General features: G+C 40.4%; 1 protein-coding gene across 4 annotated transcripts; it reads left to right on the plus strand.

Moving 5' to 3' along the window:
- The first annotated feature begins 177 nt into the window (after positions 1–177).
- Positions 178–19,335, plus strand: cpsf6 (cleavage and polyadenylation specific factor 6). Of its 4 annotated transcripts, none has more exons than XM_038289379.1 (11): positions 178–327; positions 1,794–2,003; positions 2,124–2,227; positions 6,614–6,759; positions 6,856–7,113; positions 7,690–7,797; positions 9,300–9,798; positions 9,933–10,048; positions 10,171–10,324; positions 10,431–10,629; positions 18,782–19,335. In XM_038289379.1, exons 1-10 carry the CDS (start codon positions 268–270, stop codon positions 10,615–10,617), a joined length of 1,842 nt encoding a protein of 613 aa, XP_038145307.1. In that variant the 5' UTR covers positions 178–267; the 3' UTR covers positions 10,618–10,629; positions 18,782–19,335. The 4 variants fall into 4 exon arrangements, with proteins under 4 accessions (XP_038145307.1, XP_038145303.1, XP_038145305.1 ...); XM_038289375.1 differs by having other exon boundaries at positions 203–327; positions 6,937–7,113; XM_038289377.1 differs by lacking the exon at positions 7,690–7,797 and having other exon boundaries at positions 203–327.
- Positions 19,336–19,769: the final 434 nt, after the last annotated feature.

The raw sequence follows: 19,769 nt of genomic DNA on the forward strand, positions 1-19,769 counted from the left end.
TTTTGAAAATAAAACTAGATCTTATTGGCTTATCTCAGGATGACCCAAAAAGCTATGTTTTCGATACAGCTTTTGTTGTTTTTGTTTTTCTTTTTATTCATTGGTTCACATTTCTTACCACTAAGTGGTGGTAATGCGTTGATAAGCTTTTTGCCACCCGCCAATATACACCACGAAGAAGAAGAAAGACGGAATAGGGGCGTTTCCATTGTTTCTGCTGAGCTGCAGTTCTGCAGCTGCACCGCTGGGCGGACGGATTCGAGGAAAATGGCGGACGGTGTGGATCACATCGACATTTACGCCGACGTAGAGGAGGAATTTAGCCAGGTACTTACTACTAAATCACCCCAATTTTTCTGCAATTGTGTATTTCCTGTATGATAATCATATTTTCATGATACCGTGAAAGAAATATAGTCGAAGTTGCTTATCTCGTATTTAGGCCTCTTTCGCCATGCTGCAAGCCTGCAGATCTTCAACAGAGCTTCATGTGACATAAAGTTGTCGATTTGCATGTTTTTGCAAAGATTTTAACTTTAAATAAATTTTTATTTTGGTCAAAGTACCATATATGTTAGTGGATATCATGGGCTTTATTGTGCAGAGCACATCAGACCTCGACACAGTTCCCGCGATTAAAGCTAACACTAGCCAAACAAACGCAGTTTCCTTTGCTAGCTAGTAGCTAGCTAGCTAGCAATCTAGCTTCGTGCCTTTCTCTCAAACCAGCTGTTTAGTGAAAGTGCTGATTTGTTTGAGCGGAAATCTAATTATGTTTAGTTAGTTAAACGATTACAGGAAACACCGCACTTATTACCAAGTGATTCCCTTTCCATTGAGTAAATTCAAACTCAAATTTATTTTCTAATTAGCTTATCCTCGCGCATTCTTTCATAGCCACGCTCTTTTGTTTACTTCTTCCTGTGTGCGACCAGAAAAGTTAACATAAACTCAATGTTGGGAGAAAACAGATTGTTTAGGCGTCATCTACACAGCATTTTCCTCCTGTGATGTAAAATACTTATAGATAAACTTAAAATACCTATAATAAGCTTACCTAATAAAATTATTTTTTTAAGTGGGTACATATATTTGCAGTTTATCATATATTAAAATGAAATAATCGGGCGTTTGTGATTAATTAGTTTTTTTATGTAGGGTATTGATATTATATAAATTTATTATATATATATATATATATATATATATATATATATATAATAGAGAAGGTAGACATTTTATTATGAAGACTATAGGACTAGTTATAAGTGCCAGACAATGTAGGAACTGCACTCAGAAATATCTTTGTAGTTTTTTAAAATCTATAATAAATAAATGTTGGTTTAATTTGATTAGCTTCCTATTATAGACTAAATAAATTTTGAAGCCAGTGATATTTATCAAAAGCAGGATGACCTCATGTTTTCCTCATATCACACAGCTCTATTTTCTTATTATTCAAAATTAAGGCAAATTAGTTTGGTGGACATTTCTTAATGTTTTTAGGATGCAAATTTCAAAAGTTGTATTGTTGTTCTGTTTGGATAAGATGTTAGTTTAAAAATAATAATAATAATAATAAAAAAAAGGGACTCGTAGTTTGTTATGCTCCCACCTCGTTTGGTAATTGACTAATAGTTTATTATACACGTATGTGCTTATTCAACTTTGGTCAATTGAAATATAGATGTATGCATACAGATTTTTTTTTTTCTTCATCTAAGGCTTATATGTCTGCAGAATTTCTCTCCTTGTTTCGCTTGTTTAATTGAGTGATTGTCTTTCTATAACAGGAACCAGAGTATCCACCTCACGAGCAGATTGATTTATACGATGATGTAATATCCCCCACGGCCAACAATGGAGATGCCCCTGAAGACCGTGACTACCTGGACTCGCTCCCTGCCCCAGGAAACACGGAAGGTGGGAAGAGTACCCCGTCTAATGCTGCATACTCCTACACAGGCAAACGGATTGCCCTATACATAGGAAACCTGACATGGGTAAGAAACAGTGAAGGCTCCATCAAATGAAACGCCTCTGACTGGTTTAAAAGCTTCAAGCATTCAATGCTCTTTTAAATTAGTCCCACTATGTTGATGACATTGTCTTTTGTTTTGCAGTGGACGACAGATGAGGATCTGACAGAAGCTATTCTGTCAATAGGCATTTCAGATCTACTAGAGATTAAATTCTTTGAGAACCGAGCCAATGGCCAGTCTAAAGGGTAAGCTCATTCAGATCTTTGATGTGATGAGATGCATCTAGAAATAGCTATTATACTTTTCCTATTTTGTTTTACTTAGTTTAGCTGGAAATAATTTAGTTCTAACCTTGTACCCCCATATAACTTGGTCCCAATTCTCTGGAAACATGTGTACAAACTCTGTAGGTTTTCCACAACCAGAGCTTTGTGACTTGAAACATGTCTTAAAACCCCTTTTTCCCCCGGATAAAAAATTGCAATTTTTATTATGTTTTATGTTTTGCATAATATATAGTTGACCCCTCCCACTTATCACGCTTGTTCATCATGGACAATAACTGTTTAAAATGTCAGATCTCTAGTCATAAGCATTGTGAAACTATGACCCATTTTGTATAGCCTAGTAAACTAGCCCCACCCACCAGCAGCCAAAATCCATTTTTGCCTGCGAGTGGTCTAGCCCCAATCAATGCCCCAGGCCCTAGATCTGGCGGGCCAATCACAAAGCAGAGATGTGTTTTGTATTAATTTCTCGATGCAAAGCGCGCGGGGGTTTGAGGGCGTGACGACAAAACTGCGTGACGCTTGAGAAAAGACAACAAGGAAGATGGCAACAACTATTGATCAGTTCTCGTTTGACTCAGCGTTGGAATCAGTTTTGGAAGGTTTAGACTTGGGGTTTTCGTTGAAATGTGAGCAGGAAGAGGCTCTACGCTCATTCATTTTTAAGAAAGACGTATTCGCCGTTTTACCGACAGGCTGTTAGTTTACACTCCCCCACCAGCTTTCTGTAGCGCTTACTATGTCACAGTCAGTTGCGCTCAGTAGTCAGAGCGTTGGCCAATAGGCACAGACATGGTTTGAAAAACAACGGGTTGTTCTAATCGACAATCTTCCGTTATCTCATTCATCGGGGCCAGACTAAATTACACATTTAATCTCACATTTAGTCTGGTTTATCAGGCTACGTTTTGCATGTAAAAGGTCCATTTGGCACAATTGTGCTAAATTTGGAACAGTGGTTCCAAACTGATTTACCGTATTTTCACGACTATAAGGCGCACTTAAACGTCTTTTTTTTCCCTCAAAATGTGCGGTGCGCCCTTTGGTGCGGTGCGCCTTATGTGTGTTGTAACTGCGACTTTTGAGACCACCTCATTGAGGAGATGATGAAAGAGTGGCTGAATGTAAGGAGACCAGGTGTTTTTTTCCACTCATCACCATCGCTGTTAATATGTAACTCCATGCGTGCCCATCTCACAGCTGATGTGAAAAACATGGGGAAACAAATTAACGCTGTGCTCGCTGTTCAACCGCTCGACATCGGTGTGAACCGGACGCAGCAGGTGCAGCAGAAGCAGCGAGTTTACATGCAATGTCAAGGGTTGACGCGCGTATAGGTGCAGCAAAAGGTCCCGCAGCGCGTTTTGAGCAGCAGGCGCTGCGCGTCGGGTGCGTTTAAGCATCTGACGCACCGCCAACGCGCTGCTGCTGCTCGAGATGGAAGTTGAAGTTTTGCTGCTGGACGCGCCGCATCAACCAATTAGAGAAGCTGATCTGGGAGCTGACAGCGAGACAGACACAGCGCTCTGATGACATATGATATTAACGCAAATGAAAAAGGCTGGATGGATGAGGAGATGATGAAAGCGTGGCTGAGGCATGTGTATGTGAGGAGACCAGGTGTTTTTTTCCAAGCATCACCATCGCTGCGTGCCCATCTCACAGCCGATGTGGGGGAAAAAAGGTGAATCAAATTAACGCTGTGCTCGCTGTTCAACCGCTCGACATCGGTGTGAAGCGGCCGTTCAAAGTAAGGCTGTGAGCGGCGTGGGAGCGATGGATGACAGACGGAGACCACAGGTTCAGGATAAGTGGAAGGCAGCGCCGAGCAAGTTACGCCACCGTTTGCGGATGGATTGTAGATGCTTGGACTAACGTGTCTGCTGGCTCTGTTGTTCGAGCTTTCGCAAAAGCCGGCATTATTTCTGAGGAGCTGCGCTGCACGGAAAGTGACCCTGACAGCGAAAAGGGGAAATTGGCATGTCTGATTTAGCGCAGCTGTTTAATTCAGAAACAGAGGATGATGACTTTGATGGGTTTGATTAATACTTTGTAATAAATACATGAATAAAGCACAAACATACTCAGTTTTGCTCCCGCTCTATTTTTCTACCTGAAAACTTAATTCAACAGCAGCCTCTGGGCGGGTCTCCTCCTCTTCACCGCGGTGGCTGGCAGGTGTTTTTTCATCTAAATAATCTAAATCTTGCAGCTATATTTGCTGTGATCAGTGGGAATAAAGTAGTTTTAATATGTTTTTAAGTGAGAAAGTCCACCTGAAAACTTAATAATTGCAGTCAGTTCATCCAGATTATCTATTTCTGTCGGAGGCGCTCAGACCCCCACATACCAGCGGTGCACCGACTAGAGATGTCCCGATCCAGGTTTTTGCACTTCCGATCCGATACCGATATTGTTTTTGGACTTCCGATCCGATACCGATACTGGCCGATACCAGCCTATCCGAGCATGTATTTAAGTTTAAGTTAAAGTATTTAGCCTTAGTTGTAAGACTCATGTTGAAAAGGGTTTTAGTACTCTTGATAACATCTAGCCAGCTAAATTAGGTGAGATTGAATAAAACACAATGCTTGGTAACAACAAACTTACCTGTTTATTAAGAGATAAACACAAACTGGACAAAATTACGAATAGCAATCTGAAATTGCACAGTGAACAGTAAAACCGTAAACAGTTAAAGGTGCAAGTATTACTGTAAGTTTTAATAAAAATGCAAAACAGGGGAACACTGGCACAAAATAGTGGAATGGATCGTTTCAATCGGCGAAACTGGAAAATACGGACCAGATTTTTTTTTAAAAACTGGATCAGCAGTCTGGATCGGCATTTTACATGCTTTGCCGATACGCATTTTTTTGCCAATATCGGCGTCAAGCCTAACACCGACAGTAGAATCCCTTCAACAGCAGCCTCTAGGCTGGGCAGCCTCCGGGTTCACCGCGGTGGCTGGCAGGTGTTTTTCATCTAAACAATTTAAACTGCAGACACCAGGATACCGGTAATAAAAGCGAACATATTCTGTTGGCAGGTTTCAGGATTTTAAGTTAATTTAGGAGTGATCACAGCGCTGTGCCATCTGCGATGTGTCTGTCTCACGCCCAGCACCCAGGTTTGATTAATACTTTGTAATAAATACATGAATAAAGCACAGTCATACTCAGTTTTGCCCCCGCTGTATTTTTAAATACGCAGTAGAGGTATTTAAAGGTAGTAGAGGACATGTACCTGTATATAAAAAACGCGCCCTATAGTCCGGTGCGCCTTATGTGTGTGTTAAATACAGAAATGGCACACATAACTGAGACTGCGCCTTTTAGTACGGTGCGCCTTATGGTCGTGAAAATACGGTATTTGAATTTTATGACTAATTTGACAAAAAAAAAAAACGACATGTAGGTTTATTTTGGGGGAAATACAATTGGATATTTCTTTTCTGTGGAGTGTTACGGGGAATATTAGCATACTTAGCATACTTTACCATCGTCTGGTGTTTTGTCTGATCGCCAGAATAGGAAACAAGATAAGATCTGATAAATATGAATTCTGGGTTGATGAAAAATAGATTTTTGTAGTGCATGGTTGGCTTAAATTTGAGTTGGTCATTTTCCTTAGAATTGTCTTATTCTAAAGAGGCATAATATGTTGGTTTTCACTTTGATATGAGCGGTATATTTGATGCAGAAAACATGAACAGATATCGGATGGTGGAAGTAAAGTAGCCTGGGTGCCATTCCGAACTTAGTCCCGCCCACAACGTTTGAGGTCGGGAAGTTCGGTCTGGCATTGCTCAATAGTAGCGCGAGTATGCTCGCACAATATCTGGCGGGCCAATCAAATTGTCAGGGCGGGCTTTATATGATGATCAACAGTAACGTAATCAACCACGTCACCAAAGCGCGCTTGGGTGACAACAACAATGGCTGCCGCTGGAGAGTTGAGGTGTGTAGATTCTGCTATTAGGTCTGTTGTAGAAGATATCGACAGCAAATTAATTTTAAAAGAGGAACAGAAAAACGCGATCAAGGCTCATCTTCTTATTCTAGGTGTGAAACTGCACGCTTTGATTTTTGTTGACAACTATGCGTCGCTTAACATACGTCACGCACTCCGTTGCTCTTATTGGTTGTAGGTCTATCCAATTGAGTGCAGAGGCATTTTTTTTCCTGGTTCGTTCGAAACACGCCTCATAATCACAGCTCTATGGAGCAGTATCAGACTCATATTCTGACTAGAACTGAGTAGGACTACGTCAGGCTAGAAGTAAAGTAGTTAAAAGGATTTTTTCCTGGTTGTCTAACTGTGTCCTCCATCCATATTCTCCAGGTTTGCTCTGGTGTCTGTTGGATCGGATGCATCTTCTAGAAAGTTAATGGACCTGTTGTCCAAGAGGGAGCTCCATGGACAGAATCCCATTGTCACACCATGCAACAAACAATCTCTGAGTCAGTTTGAGATGCAGTCACGAAAAAGTAAGCAGGCCATTTGCTTTCTTCTCATCTTTTAATATAGATTTATACCAGATTTGTTTTATTGGAAGTTGATAACATAATCCTTTTGTTTCTCAGTGGAGGAATTCCCAGTGCACAACAGCAAATGGGATAGGCTATTAGAAGCACGTGAGTTTCTTATTTTCTCCCATCACACAGGTAACCAGTCAGGCCAGATGTCTGGAGAAGGCAAAGCTGGGCCGCCTGGTTCAGGCTCCCGCAGCGGATTCCCGATGGGCAGCCGCAGCAAAGGCAGGTTCCCTGGACCTCCTGGTCCTGGAAATGACCGGTTCCCTGGCCCTGTGGGGCCTGGAGGCCCGCCACCGCACTTTCCAGGTTTGTTTGATGTCACAGTTGTTAATACTTTGTGGGGGATGTATTTGAATGGAAATTGTGGTTTCTCTTTATGTATATAATTGCTAAATTAGATGTTTAAACTTTTACTTAAATGCTATAAAAATAAGAGTAGCCACCCCAGAGGATTCAGGCTGATGAAGTTTGCTTTTTACTTCTGAAGTTCTGCCAAACAAACACACACTGTTTTAATTTTATTTGCATGGAACCAAAGCCACTCTAGATTTCAGTTTGTCTGTCCAGCTTTGTCACAAGTTCAACCCTTTTCTGGCTGCAGCCTTTTACTTGCTGATAGATTCCAGCTCCATTTCCTAACTAGCTGTTTGCTTAAAGCTTAACTTTTGGTCTTTTTCTCAACTTCTGTTTTTTGCCTGCCTACTGCAAGAAGCAGACGACATGTTGTAGAGCCTTTCTCTCCTCCATGCAGTCCTTCTCATGCCTCATCTATTGCTTATTAACTGTTGCCCCTCCCCCACTGGGCTGCGTTCAGGCCTTCAGTTTGGAGCCCGAAGTTTATGAAGGGAAGAGTGATGGTTGGTTTGCTTTCTTCCCCATTAGGCTCGGGAATGAGACCAGATCTGGTTAGCCACCATGATGGCCCTCTGATGGAAATGAATTTCAATCCCTTCCCGCCGGGGGGCAGGAACGGGAGCTGGCATAGCAGAGGTGAAACACCTCAATTGATCTGAATAATTTGATCAGCTACCTTTTTCCTCTGAAGGCTCAGACTCTTGGTAATGGACCTACGGTACAAACTGTATCAGGTTAATAAATCAATTGAAGGTTCAGTTTACCAGCTACACTCCCAGATTACCAGTTCCTTTCACTAGCATTTATTGTGTTACAACTACAAACTTCAATGTATTTTACAACATTTTTTAATTGATAGAAAAACATGAAAAACTGCTTTTTACAAACATACATCTAAACCAGCCAGAACGTAATTCTGCTGCTTCACCCCAAATATCATTATTTCATTGAAGGTTATAGAGGGTCCTTCTCTAGCAGCTCCAACATCAATCATTTGGGGAGGGAAAAACTTCACTTTGGCTCAATCTGATTGGTTAACATGGGTCTGTGTACTTCAATATTTAACTCCTGTCGCTGGGTGTCAGTATCTCCAGCTCTAGGATTTAACTAGGCCACTCTAACCCATGACTTTGCTTTCATTTAGTGCTTTCTATTGTTGCTCTGGTTCTGCGTTAGGCATCATTCACTTGCTGGGTGGCAAACCTCGAGCCATTTCCTGCTCCTGCCAAGGAAAGGGTCCCCACAGCACCATGTGGCCACCATTGTGTCTGAACATGGGTGTGGTGTATTTTGGGGGATGTTTCCTACATCCTTTGTAGTTAAAATGTAGTTTAAAGTTTATTTTTGTTCTACATGGTGTGTCCTTTTTTCGCTTGCGTACCTAAAAAGTCTTTAAAGCTTTTTCTTTATGATGCTATTCGTTCTTTGATGTTCTCTGAAAACCTCGGCCATTTTGGTAGCACTGTACTTTATTTACAGGTCACAAATTTAAGATAACTGTTTGGAAAACTTAAAATCACTATAATCCACGTTCTTTCCACCTCTGATTGTTGCACTATTTTCATTCATTACCTAAAATCCATTAAATGCATCGAGGTTTGTGGTTGTAACTATTTGATGGAGTTTGTGGTATTTTTATTTTTTTTAACACACTATTGAAAAGTGGAAGCTTTTAAGCAAGACCAAAAGTTTAATTAATGGATTTTGTTTTTGTTGATTCCCTTTTTTTTTTTTTTTTTTTTAAGTATCTCTTTGCATTGCCACCTATAAGGTTCTTCCGATTACACGGGGGAACTGGTTCCCTTCAAATCACGGAACCTTTGCCCGATAAATGATATGTGTTTTAGTTATAGAAAACAGCAGCTTGCTCTCATCTTTGTGTGTCGTTTGCCTTTTTTCTCATCCAATCAGCATCTTAGCAGCTGTGTTTAACAGAATTTGGAAAAATAAAGTTATAAGTAGAGTTTTAATGTACTTTATGCCTTATGTGGAATCCTTGTTGTGTTTTGATGAAGAAACGAGCTCCAGGATTTTTAACAACATGCTTATTTCTCCAGATGATAGCAGTGTGGCTGCTGTGATCAGAAGTTGTTTGTTTTACTCTTACGTCTTTCCTTTTGTTTTGTTATTTTCTGTAGGTGGGCTTCAGGGTCCCCCTCGTCCTCCTCCCGGCCCCCCTGGGCCTCCAGGACCTCCAGGTCCTCCACCTCCTGGCCAAGGCCTTCCTCCTCCTCTCCCAGGTCCTCCAAGTCGTGGTGACAGGCCTCCTCCCCCTGTTCTGTTTCCTGGTCAGTTTGGTCAGCCACCGCTTGGACCCCTCCCCCCGGGCCCCCCTCCTGCAGGATACGTTCCACCTCCTGGACCTCCACCGCCTCATCAGGGCCCACCTCCTCCAGGACCCTTTCCTCCTCGACCTCCGGGCCCTATTGGACCCCCGATGGCTTTGGCCCCACCCCCACATTTGCCAGGCCCCCCTCCAGGTGGGCCACCACCAGCACCTCATGTGAACCCCGCCTTCTTCCCTCCACCTGGAGGGAACAGCATGCCCCCCAATGACAGTAGAGGCCCCCCTGGTTCAAACGACCTGTATGGACGGCCGCCACCGTATGACTCCAGAGATTATGGGCCTGGACGAGGGTAAGAATCGTAAAAGTGATGCCAGGAAATCACATTTTTGGCACAATTAAAAAATATATATATTGTTTTCTTAAAGCAATAGCTAGCTTTAGCTGGTAGCCTTGGTAATCAATCCATTTATTGACTTATTTCAGAGACATAGAGTCATCAAGGGGCCCTTTGAACGAGGCAGAGTTTGAGGAGATCATGAACAGGAACAGAGCCATCTCCTCCAGCGCCATATCCCGGGCTGTATCTGACGCCAGTGCAGGTAAAGCACATCCCACCTGTAGCTACATTAGCCAGACCTATCTGTAGAGGTGTTAGCCACTCACTGCTAGCTCCGTGAAGTTGGTCTCAGTTCCCCATGTGGACTTGTGTCTCTCTCTTTAGCTGATTATGGCAGTGCTATAGAGACTTTGGTGACAGCCATCAGCCTGATTAAGCAGTCCAAAGTTTCTGCTGACGACCGATGCAAGGTCCTCATCAGCTCTCTGCAGGACTGTCTTCATGGTATAGAGTCAAAGAGCTACGGCTCTGTGTCGAGGTAAGAGCCAGTCGACGTTCTCAAGTGGCTGAAGTATAATGAAACGTAAGGGGGGGGGGGTTTCTCTAAATCATTGAACTGACAAACTTCTCTCTTCCTCCCCCAGACGAGAACGCTCCAGAGAACGAGACCACAGCCGCTCCAGAGAAAAGAGCCGGCGACACAAATCCCGCAGTCGAGACAGGCACGAGGATTATTACAGAGAGCGCAGCCGGGAGCGTGACCGCCACCGCGAGAGGGACCGGGACAGAGACCGTGAAAGGGAGAGAGAGAGGGAGTACCGGCACCGCTAGCTAACAACACAGGTGGGTACCACTTTGGGTTTTGGAGACATTATTAGAGCTTTAACAAAAACACTGGAAGAGGGAAATGACTAATAACTGTAAGGCTTCTTTGTTTGCTCAATACTTTGATTTCTTTCCTCCTGTATAGTCTTCTATTAACCTCCCAATCAGTAATAACATCACGTATTATCAGATTAAGAAGCCCGTTGATAAAGTTTATTAGTGTGGCAGGGAAAGGTGTTTGAAAACAGGTCCTGTGGATTCAGGTAGGTGGGAAGGTAAGTTACCTTTTCTTTGTTTATACATTGAACATGTTGTTTGGTATGCCTCGGAAAATATGTGTAAAAGTAAAATCTGCAAAAGCAGAAAGAGGTAGAGCTCACTGATCTTTATTTGGCACAACCTGTTTTCATCAAAGTAAAAAAAAAAAGCCTGGTTGATGAGCTGCAGCCCTTTCTGCTTTTTGAAAGTTTGTCCTTCAGCTTTCAGGCAGCTGATTGAACTATTGTTTGTTGGAACATATGCAGGAGGCCTCAAAATGTTGTAATAGTGAATGTTTGCCATGAAACGTGTGAACTGGGACAGGGGTTGGTATTTGTAACCGTGAAACTTTAAAAAACAAAACTGGCAGTCTCTGGAAATTGTTTGATGTACTTTTGGTCAAAGTCTTCAGAAGTTGGTAATTCACAAAGTTCATTGATCTTTTTGTATTATTTGAATCTAATCATAATCTGTGCACTCCTCCATGATAGAGATCACACAATGCACCGCCTTCTTATTGTTTTACAATAAAAATATTAAAACAACTGAGTTTCGTGACTTACCAACAGCTGTGCGCTTAGATCAGATGTAAAGTAACGTTTTGGCTTGAAAATGATGATTGTTTGAATTTAGACTAAATTATGTAAAACTAAAGTATTTGAAGTTTGATGTCCAAACTGACTAATCTGTTTACACAGCATCTACTGGCTTGTAACAAGTTCAAATTAAATGCCAATTATTAGGAGGTAAATGTATAATTAACCTAAGTCTGTAACGTGGAGTTTTTACCATTTTCGATGGATGAATAAAAGCCCAAACAGTTTTCCTAGCTTGCAATCTTTATATATTTGCATGCAGGTCCTGATGCTTAATTCTGTGTCAGAATTGAATAGTTTGCTGAAATTGAGACAACTGCACCTCATTGTTAAACTTTGGGGTAGAATGGAGAAATGAAACGTCCTCATGCTTGTCTTTCATTATCTGCCATGTATGTTGGTGTGATACTTTGAAGTATCTGTCATTGGCGTTGGAGATTAATCCCACATGTTAAAATTTGTTAACTCCTCCTCCTCCTACTTTTTTTAGTGTCTTTTAAACTAAATTTTTGTTTTATTCATATTAAGGATTTTCCAGACTGAAGTTGATGTGAAAAATTCTAGTTTTTATTAATTTCCTGTAAATCTGGACTGAGTTAGCTCAACTGTGTGCTAGTTGTTTTAATGTTATGAGATTTTAAGGAGCAATCTTATAATGTTGCTGATGTTATGTAGTAGGGATGGGCATTTAAAGCATGTGCAGCTCCATCAATCTTTTAATCTAAACTATGCATTTATTTAATCTCAGTCTATGTAAAAATGCAACTTGATTTATTGTTAATAAAAAAATGCAAACATTTCTAACTTTATCCAAGCATCGTAATGGTAAATATTTCTTACATTTTATTGTCACTCACTGTAACTGAGCCTAGTGAGCAGGTTAGAGACAAAGTGTGAATGCACCCTTCTCTACTGTATTTATTCTGCTTTATAACATAGGCCAAATAAAAACAATTACGTCCGTGTATAATGAATCAAGATAAAAGCCTTTTTTTTCTTTTTTTCTTAACCCAGTCATCTCAACTAATTGTCAGTATTTATCTATTTCCATAATTATAGGTAAAAATAATAGATAACAATTAATAATAAAGAAAAAATAATTAACATTATTTAAAAACATTATTTGAACATTATAAAAAATGAACATTTAAAACAATCTGCATATATTTGAAATTGGTCGTTATGTTTCAAATTGTACACAGTACAGGATCAGTTGTATATAACATAAATAGTTGTGACATCACACATATACACTCATAATACAGAATCTATAGCTATATACAGTACATAGTATATAGCCATATGCTATATCCACCATAGACTGTGTGAAAACATCTAATTTCTCTGTGTAGCTTAAAGAGTTTCCATGCAGCTCTAAATTCTGAATACATCCTCTTGCAGAATAACTTGTATTTTCTATTAATGCAGTAGATCATTATTCCACGTCTTAAGTCGGGGAAATCTCTTTCCATTTTAAAAGTGTAATATTCATATTTGAATATTATTAAAATTTTTATTCATATTTGTTGCCATACCTGATTCAGCTCTTGCTGATCGAGGCGGGCTAATCTTGGTGGAAAACATAACAAAAAAATAAATTAATTAAATAAAAAAGAATCAAAATTTAAAAAAAGCACAGATTGAAGCTGAAACACCCTTTAATGATATTTAGCTAATGCATTTCCTTCTTGGGAAATCAGGCAGTATAATCATGAGACGCAAACATCAAATGATCGTTCAACTTCTTTAATTCGCATTAATATTTAATCAATGCCCATCCCTAGTTCAGTCTGAAATGAATTATCCAGTTTGCCTCAGTATTTGTCTTCCTGTCTATTTTGATGCCAAGTAATGTCATAGTTTCTGAGAGCAAATAGGAAAATATTGTTTTGCTTCTCAAATGAATTTGTACCATGTTAAGGCTGTTGTCGGTCTTTCAGGGTCATGTTGTAATAAATTTGATTGGTGTCGTCTACCAAGGCACCATTTGCATGTTACATAACATGCTACCATAAGTGTAACATTTCTGTAGATGAATTGCTGTTTAATGCCTACAATATGAGGATCTGTTTTGCTTAATGAACAGAGATCAGTAGAAACGTTCATCATTTCTATGGTTACCAAGTCCCAACTTTGACTCCGGTCAGATGCACTTGCAGTGAATATTGATGCATTGTGTGTTTGATCATATGCTGTCACCCTTTTTAGTGTTGTCCCTGTTTGTTGTATGCTGTGACCTATTAATCGGAGTCAATTACATTTTGGGTTCGCTGAACTTAAGTAGCAGACGGACCCAATATTATATGATGATAATCATTCTGCTGCCATCTCCTTTTTAATGTAGAGTTGTGCTGATTTTAGGCTTTAGTGAGTGGAAAAAATGTTTTTGTACTTAAATGAACGTTATTCTTACATAAAGTGACTTGTGTCCATTGGGAATCATGTTTTAAGAAACACTTGGAACAAAAAAACACTTTTATTTTCTGTTATTAAAAAATGGAAAAGTACCCAGTGGGCACAAGGCCTGATATCTAATGTGTGGATGATGAAATGCACTGGGTTAAATGTAATGGGACATCCTGTCCAAATGATCCTTATATACCATAGATCCACGCCTTTTGCATTCTAGGTAAACGTACCTAGTCATATTATATCTGTAGTAAACAATGGTTTGTGCTGTTTTGTGTTCATACACATAAACTCAGTGCTTCTCAGGTGTATTGCTGTTATAGACGGTGGTCTAGCTCACTTACTGAAGCAGCATCTTCAATATCCTTGATCAAAGAAGACATTTGTGTCAAACCAGAGTCAAACAGTTAAAAAGAAAACTAATATTGTGACCAAGAGCAGAAGAGCCTGTTCTATATGGTATATGGGGCCGGTTGACAAAAAAAAGGGTAACGTATTACATTAGAATGAAGACTTTTTCTCATAGTTTGTCATCAAAGGTAAAGCATCAGGATTCTGCCAAAAATGCAATAAATAAATAATGTGTGCTTTGGTTCTCAAGCGTGTGCGGCCTCCCTCCTCGTGTGTGGACCTGTTTCTGCTAGCTCGTGTTACCCACAAGACACTGCACCTTGTCTGTGATTGGCTACTTTTCAGGAAATCCTGTATCATTTGTGACATGTTGCTATGGTAACCTGCATAAATGGTCTTCCCATTTCCAGCTAACATTTAATCGGGCTACTTCACCATAACTTTTTTTGTAGATGTCCTATAACCCTTTTTAGCGGACAGCCTACAGCCAGCCAGGGTCCAGTACCCAGACCCTGTTATATCGAAGGATGGCGGTTTGGGGAAGCAGAAGCGGTTATTTTCTGGAAAGTAGCCAATCACAGACAAGTTGCTTAAAAAAAAAAGTTGACATCAGCGCACAGAAAAAGGTTCCACATGCCAGTAAGAGAAAAGCTAAAGGCGCTTAAAAATCAGACCAAAAGCTGGAAAAGTAGCATGCACTCATGGTTGTGATACATCTGCAGCCTCATAGTATCGAATCGGCACTCATACAACCTTCAAACTGTGCATGGTAAGTAGTTTACATGCATCTTTAAATAAAACTACCGTATTTTCACGACCATAAGGCGCACCGTACTAAAAGGCGCAGTCTCAGTTATGTGTCCCATTTCTGTATTTAACACACACATAAGGCGCACCGGACTATAGGGCGCGTTTTTTATATACAGGTACATGTCCTCTACTACCTTTAAATAGCTCTACTGCGTATTTAAAAATACAGTGGGCCCAAAACTGAGTATGACTGTGCTTTATTCATGTATTTATTACAAAGTATTAATCAAACCTGCGAGCTGGCCGTGAGACAGACACATCACAGATGACACAGCGCTGTGATTACTCCTAAATTAACTTAAAATCCTGAAACCTGCCGACGGAATATGTTCGCTTTTATTGCCGGTATCCTGGTGCCTGCAGTTTAAATTGTTTAGATGAAAAACACCTGCCAGCCACCGCCGTGAGGCTGCTGTTGAAGGGATTTCTGCTGTCGGTGCACCGCTGGTATGTGGGGGTCTGAGTGCCTCCGACAGAAATAGATAATCTGGATGAACTGACTGCAATTAAGTTTTCAGGTGGCCTTTCTCACTTAAAAACATATTAAAACTACTTTATTCCCACTGATCACAGCAAATATAGCTGCAAGATTTAGATTATTTAGATGAAAAAACACCTGCCAGCCACCGCGGTGAAGAGGAGGAGACGCGCCCAGAGGCTGCTGTTGCATTAAGTTTTCAGGTAGAAAAATAAAAGGGAGCAAAACTGAGTATGTTTGTGCTTTATTAATGTATTTATTACAAAGTATTAATCAAACCCATCAAAGTCATCCTCCTCTGTTTCTGAATTAAACAGCTGCGCTAAATCAGACATGCCAGTTTCCCATTCTTTGCTGTCAGTCACTTTCCGTGCAGCGCGGCTCCTCAGAAATAATGCCGGCTTTTGCGAAAGCTTGAACAACAGAGCCAGCAGACACGTTAGTCCAAGCATCTACAATCCATCCGCAAACGGTGGCGTAACTTGCCCGGCGCTGCCTTCCACTTATCCTGAAACTGTGGTCTCCGTCGGTCATCCATCGCTCCCACGCCGCTCGCAGCCTTACTTTGAACGGCTGCTTCACACCGATGTCGAGCGGTTGAAATTCCTTTGTCAGACCCCCGGGATAACGGCGAGCACAGCGTTCATTTGATTCACCTTTTTTTTTCACATCGGCTGTGAGATGGGCACGCAGCGATGGTGATGCGAGGAAAAAAGCACCTGGTCTCCTCACATACACCTGCCTGCATCATCTCCTCATCCATCCAGCCTTTTTCATTTGCGTTAATGTCATCAGAGCGCTGTGTCTGTCTCGCTGTCAGCTCCCAGATCAGCTTCTCTGATTGGTTGATGCGGCGCGTCCAGCAGCAAAACTTCAATTTTTCCATCTCGAGCAGCAGCAGCGCGTTGGCGGTGCGTCAGATACTTAAACGCTCCCGACGTGCTGCGCCTGCTGCTCAAAACGCGCTGCGGGACCTTTTGCTGCACCTATACGCGCGTCAACCATTGACTTTGCATGTAAACTCGCTGCTTCTGCTGCACCTGCTGGGTCCGGTTCACACCGATGTCGAGCGGTTGAACAGCGAGCACAGCGTTAACTTGTTTCCCACATCAGCTGTTAGATGGGCACGCATGGAGTTACATATTAACAGCGATGGTGATGAGTGGAAAAAAAACACCTGGTCTCCTTACATTCAGCCACTCTTTCATCATCTCCTCAATGAGGTGGTCTCAAAAGTCGCAGTTACAACACACATAAGGCGCACCGCACCAAAGGGCGCACCGCACATTTTGAGGGAAAAAAAAGACGTTTAAGTGCGCCTTATAGTCGTGAAAATACGGTATACTGTTTATCTATAGCATTTATAACACACTATGGACTTTGACAGAATGCTGGTGCAATTAAAAGGAAAAAGTTTGAAGATGAAATAGTCTTAATCTCTTTATAAGGAAGTTAGTAGATATTTTCCAAAACACATGGATAAACCAACTTTTCTTGCTTGTAATCCAGATATTTTCTAAACTACGAGGCTCCATTGGAGGAAGTAAATACAGCAATGCTAAAGTTACATTTTCTCTTAATGTGTTTTTTGTAGTAACTCAACAAGAGAAATGGATTAAAGATATTATGTGGGAGAATTTGGGGGAGGGCAAGTTGAGGTGAAAGCTGCTTAACCCTGGTTTGACTCTGATCTTATCGTCCTTTAAAAGCAGATGTTGGTGCTCCTTTTATACCTGTATAATTTGTAATCAGCCTGTAACTAAGAAGTTGGTGTATTCCTCTTAAAATAATAATTGTTGGTTGAAACGGCCATTCCAGGATTGGAACTAGATGACTACTTAAAGTTGTATTCGTGACCTTTTAATGTAGACACCTCTTTGCCTAATGGAAAGTAAAGCCACTATTGAAACCATTTACTTCCTTAAGTTTTTGTTAATTAAACGTTAAAGTGTGGTATTCTTGAGGTGCAGAGGTATGTCGACTGAACAGTTTGACGCTATTGTTGCCCTGCAGCCTCTAAGGTTTCCTGTTCTTTGCATGCTGCTGCTGTTGGTATTAAACATCTTATTTATGTGCTCTGTTAGCTCTTAATGGCGAAACTTTGAATTTCAGCACCTTAAAATTTGTCTAATGTAAAAGAAAAAGTTGTATTTTATATCAGTTTGGTGAATTTTGGTGGCAAAAATGTAAATTGCAAAGTTTTTTAAAAAAGCAAACAAGAAAATGAAATTTTTTTGTGTTTTGTGCTCAACTTCCTGAAAGAAACGCAGACTTTGTTTTTCCACCAAAGACCTCCAATGCTAATTTAGGGCTGGAGCTAATTCTGGGTTTATGCTGTTTAAATGGAAACAGAGCAGCTAATAACCTGGGTAATTAAACAGAGAAAAGTCAACCTTGAGGAATGTTTAAATATAAAAATATATGGTGGTGCACACAGTATTTATAGGCCTGTCTCTAAGTGCTTCTATAGACTAGTTATTATCTATATTATATTCAGGACTGGAGTCAAAAGGAGACGTAAGCTCCAGCGCTAAGCTAGCTCTGAAGCTTCTTTGTTGGAAAAACGCCTATACCTAGCATGGTTTTAAAGTATTTACCATGATGATTACCATTTCCAGTGTTTAGCTTTGTATGCTTTTTAAAAAAATGTCACTATTTAAAAGAAGAAAATAAAATGATTGAAATGTTCTATTTCAAATCTTCTTGGGGGTTTGAAGGTTCTTCTTAGGGTTTCCTGCTTTCCCTTTTTTATTTTTTTTTATTTTTTGGTTTATTAGCTGCAGTTTTGTGTAAGATAATATTTTACTAAATGAAGTCGTCTCTCTCTTCAACTACCAAAAGTTAAACTTGCTTTATCCTTTTTGTAATGTAGGTTATAGGTTCAGAACTGTATTTCTTATGGTTTTACTTTTTTAGATCAAGTAAACATATTAAGTTCTGCTTTGTCTTTATGCCGAAAGATGAACTGTTCTGCAGAAGTTTTGCATGATATACTTGTGTATGTTTCTGGGGTTGGGAGCAATTCACGATCAGCTGAGTTGGTTGAACTTAATTTACTAAAATTCATCTTAGTTTTCTAAATCCTGGTGTTATCCATACAGTCCTTTATAAAGATGTAAACTTATCGTCCGTGACTCAAAGTGATGGTAAATTGAACCCAGCCTTGGTGGACACCTGCTGTAGTCTAGAGGTTTAATGGTGAGTGGGGAGTGTTTACACTTGGGCTGGCTCCAAACCAAACTGCACCCTTCGTTTTGACACCTTTCAGCTCACCAAGGATGGAAGGAAGGAAAAGGAGGAACGCTCTCCGTGCACCATCACGCCGCCTCACCCTGCATGACCGGACAGGACTTCAACTACCAACTCTTCCTGCATCCCTTCCATGTTTCCTCCCTCCTCCTCTCTCCGTTGTCTGCCTGACTAACAGTGGATGGAGGACCCTCACCTATGTAAGGCTTTGTTGTCAAAATGTCTATATTCGTAACTAAAGATGAAAGCAAAACTTTCCAAACCATTCTTTTATTTTTGTTTTACTCGACATAAAGGCTAGTATGTGTGATAACTTTTTTTGCAAAGAAACAACAAAATGGCTCAGCGATCCTATGATAGAAGACAAATATTACGTTTTTTTTTTTTTTTATTTGGCTCGCTGTACTTTGTAAATTCAGTATAGACAAGTTTTTATAGGGTTCGTGTTTGATGTTCTCTCTCTTTCTCTCTCTCTCATATTCTCACTTCTTTGTAAATGTCTGATTTTCGATTAAACTAGATGGTGTTGTAATAAAAAATGTTTGCTGAGGTCCACTCATCTGAGTTTCTCTACATGTCGCGTTCATTAGTCAAATGTATATTTGCACTCTTTATTTTTTTTATTTTTATAAGTCTTAAGTTCACCAATGAAGCTATGCTATTCCCTGACATTTTGTTTTTCTTCAAATGGATGGAGTTTTTCCAAGGTAAGCTTATCTGGAATGTGTTTCTTAATGTGAATTGATGGGTCACTGTGAACCTAAATGGACGGTGAGGTCTTAGGATCATTTTTTGGAAACCATACGATGAATCGTAAGCCTGCCACCGCTGCTGCATTGTTTCACTTTCATGTGCAACTATAGCTGTTTCTAAATGATGATGGGAGGGGGGACAAAATGTGGCATATTTCACTGGGTAATACTGTTACATCATTTGACCTATTTGCTCTTAATCTGGTTGCTGTTAGATCTATGTCAAGCAGAATAATTTCCATCCACTCATTGGGA

The sequence above is a fragment of the Cyprinodon tularosa genome, unplaced genomic scaffold (genome assembly GCF_016077235.1).
Source record: "Cyprinodon tularosa strain WSP-4 unplaced genomic scaffold, ASM1607723v1 ctg268, whole genome shotgun sequence".
Lineage (NCBI taxonomy): Eukaryota > Metazoa > Chordata > Actinopteri > Cyprinodontiformes > Cyprinodontidae > Cyprinodon > Cyprinodon tularosa.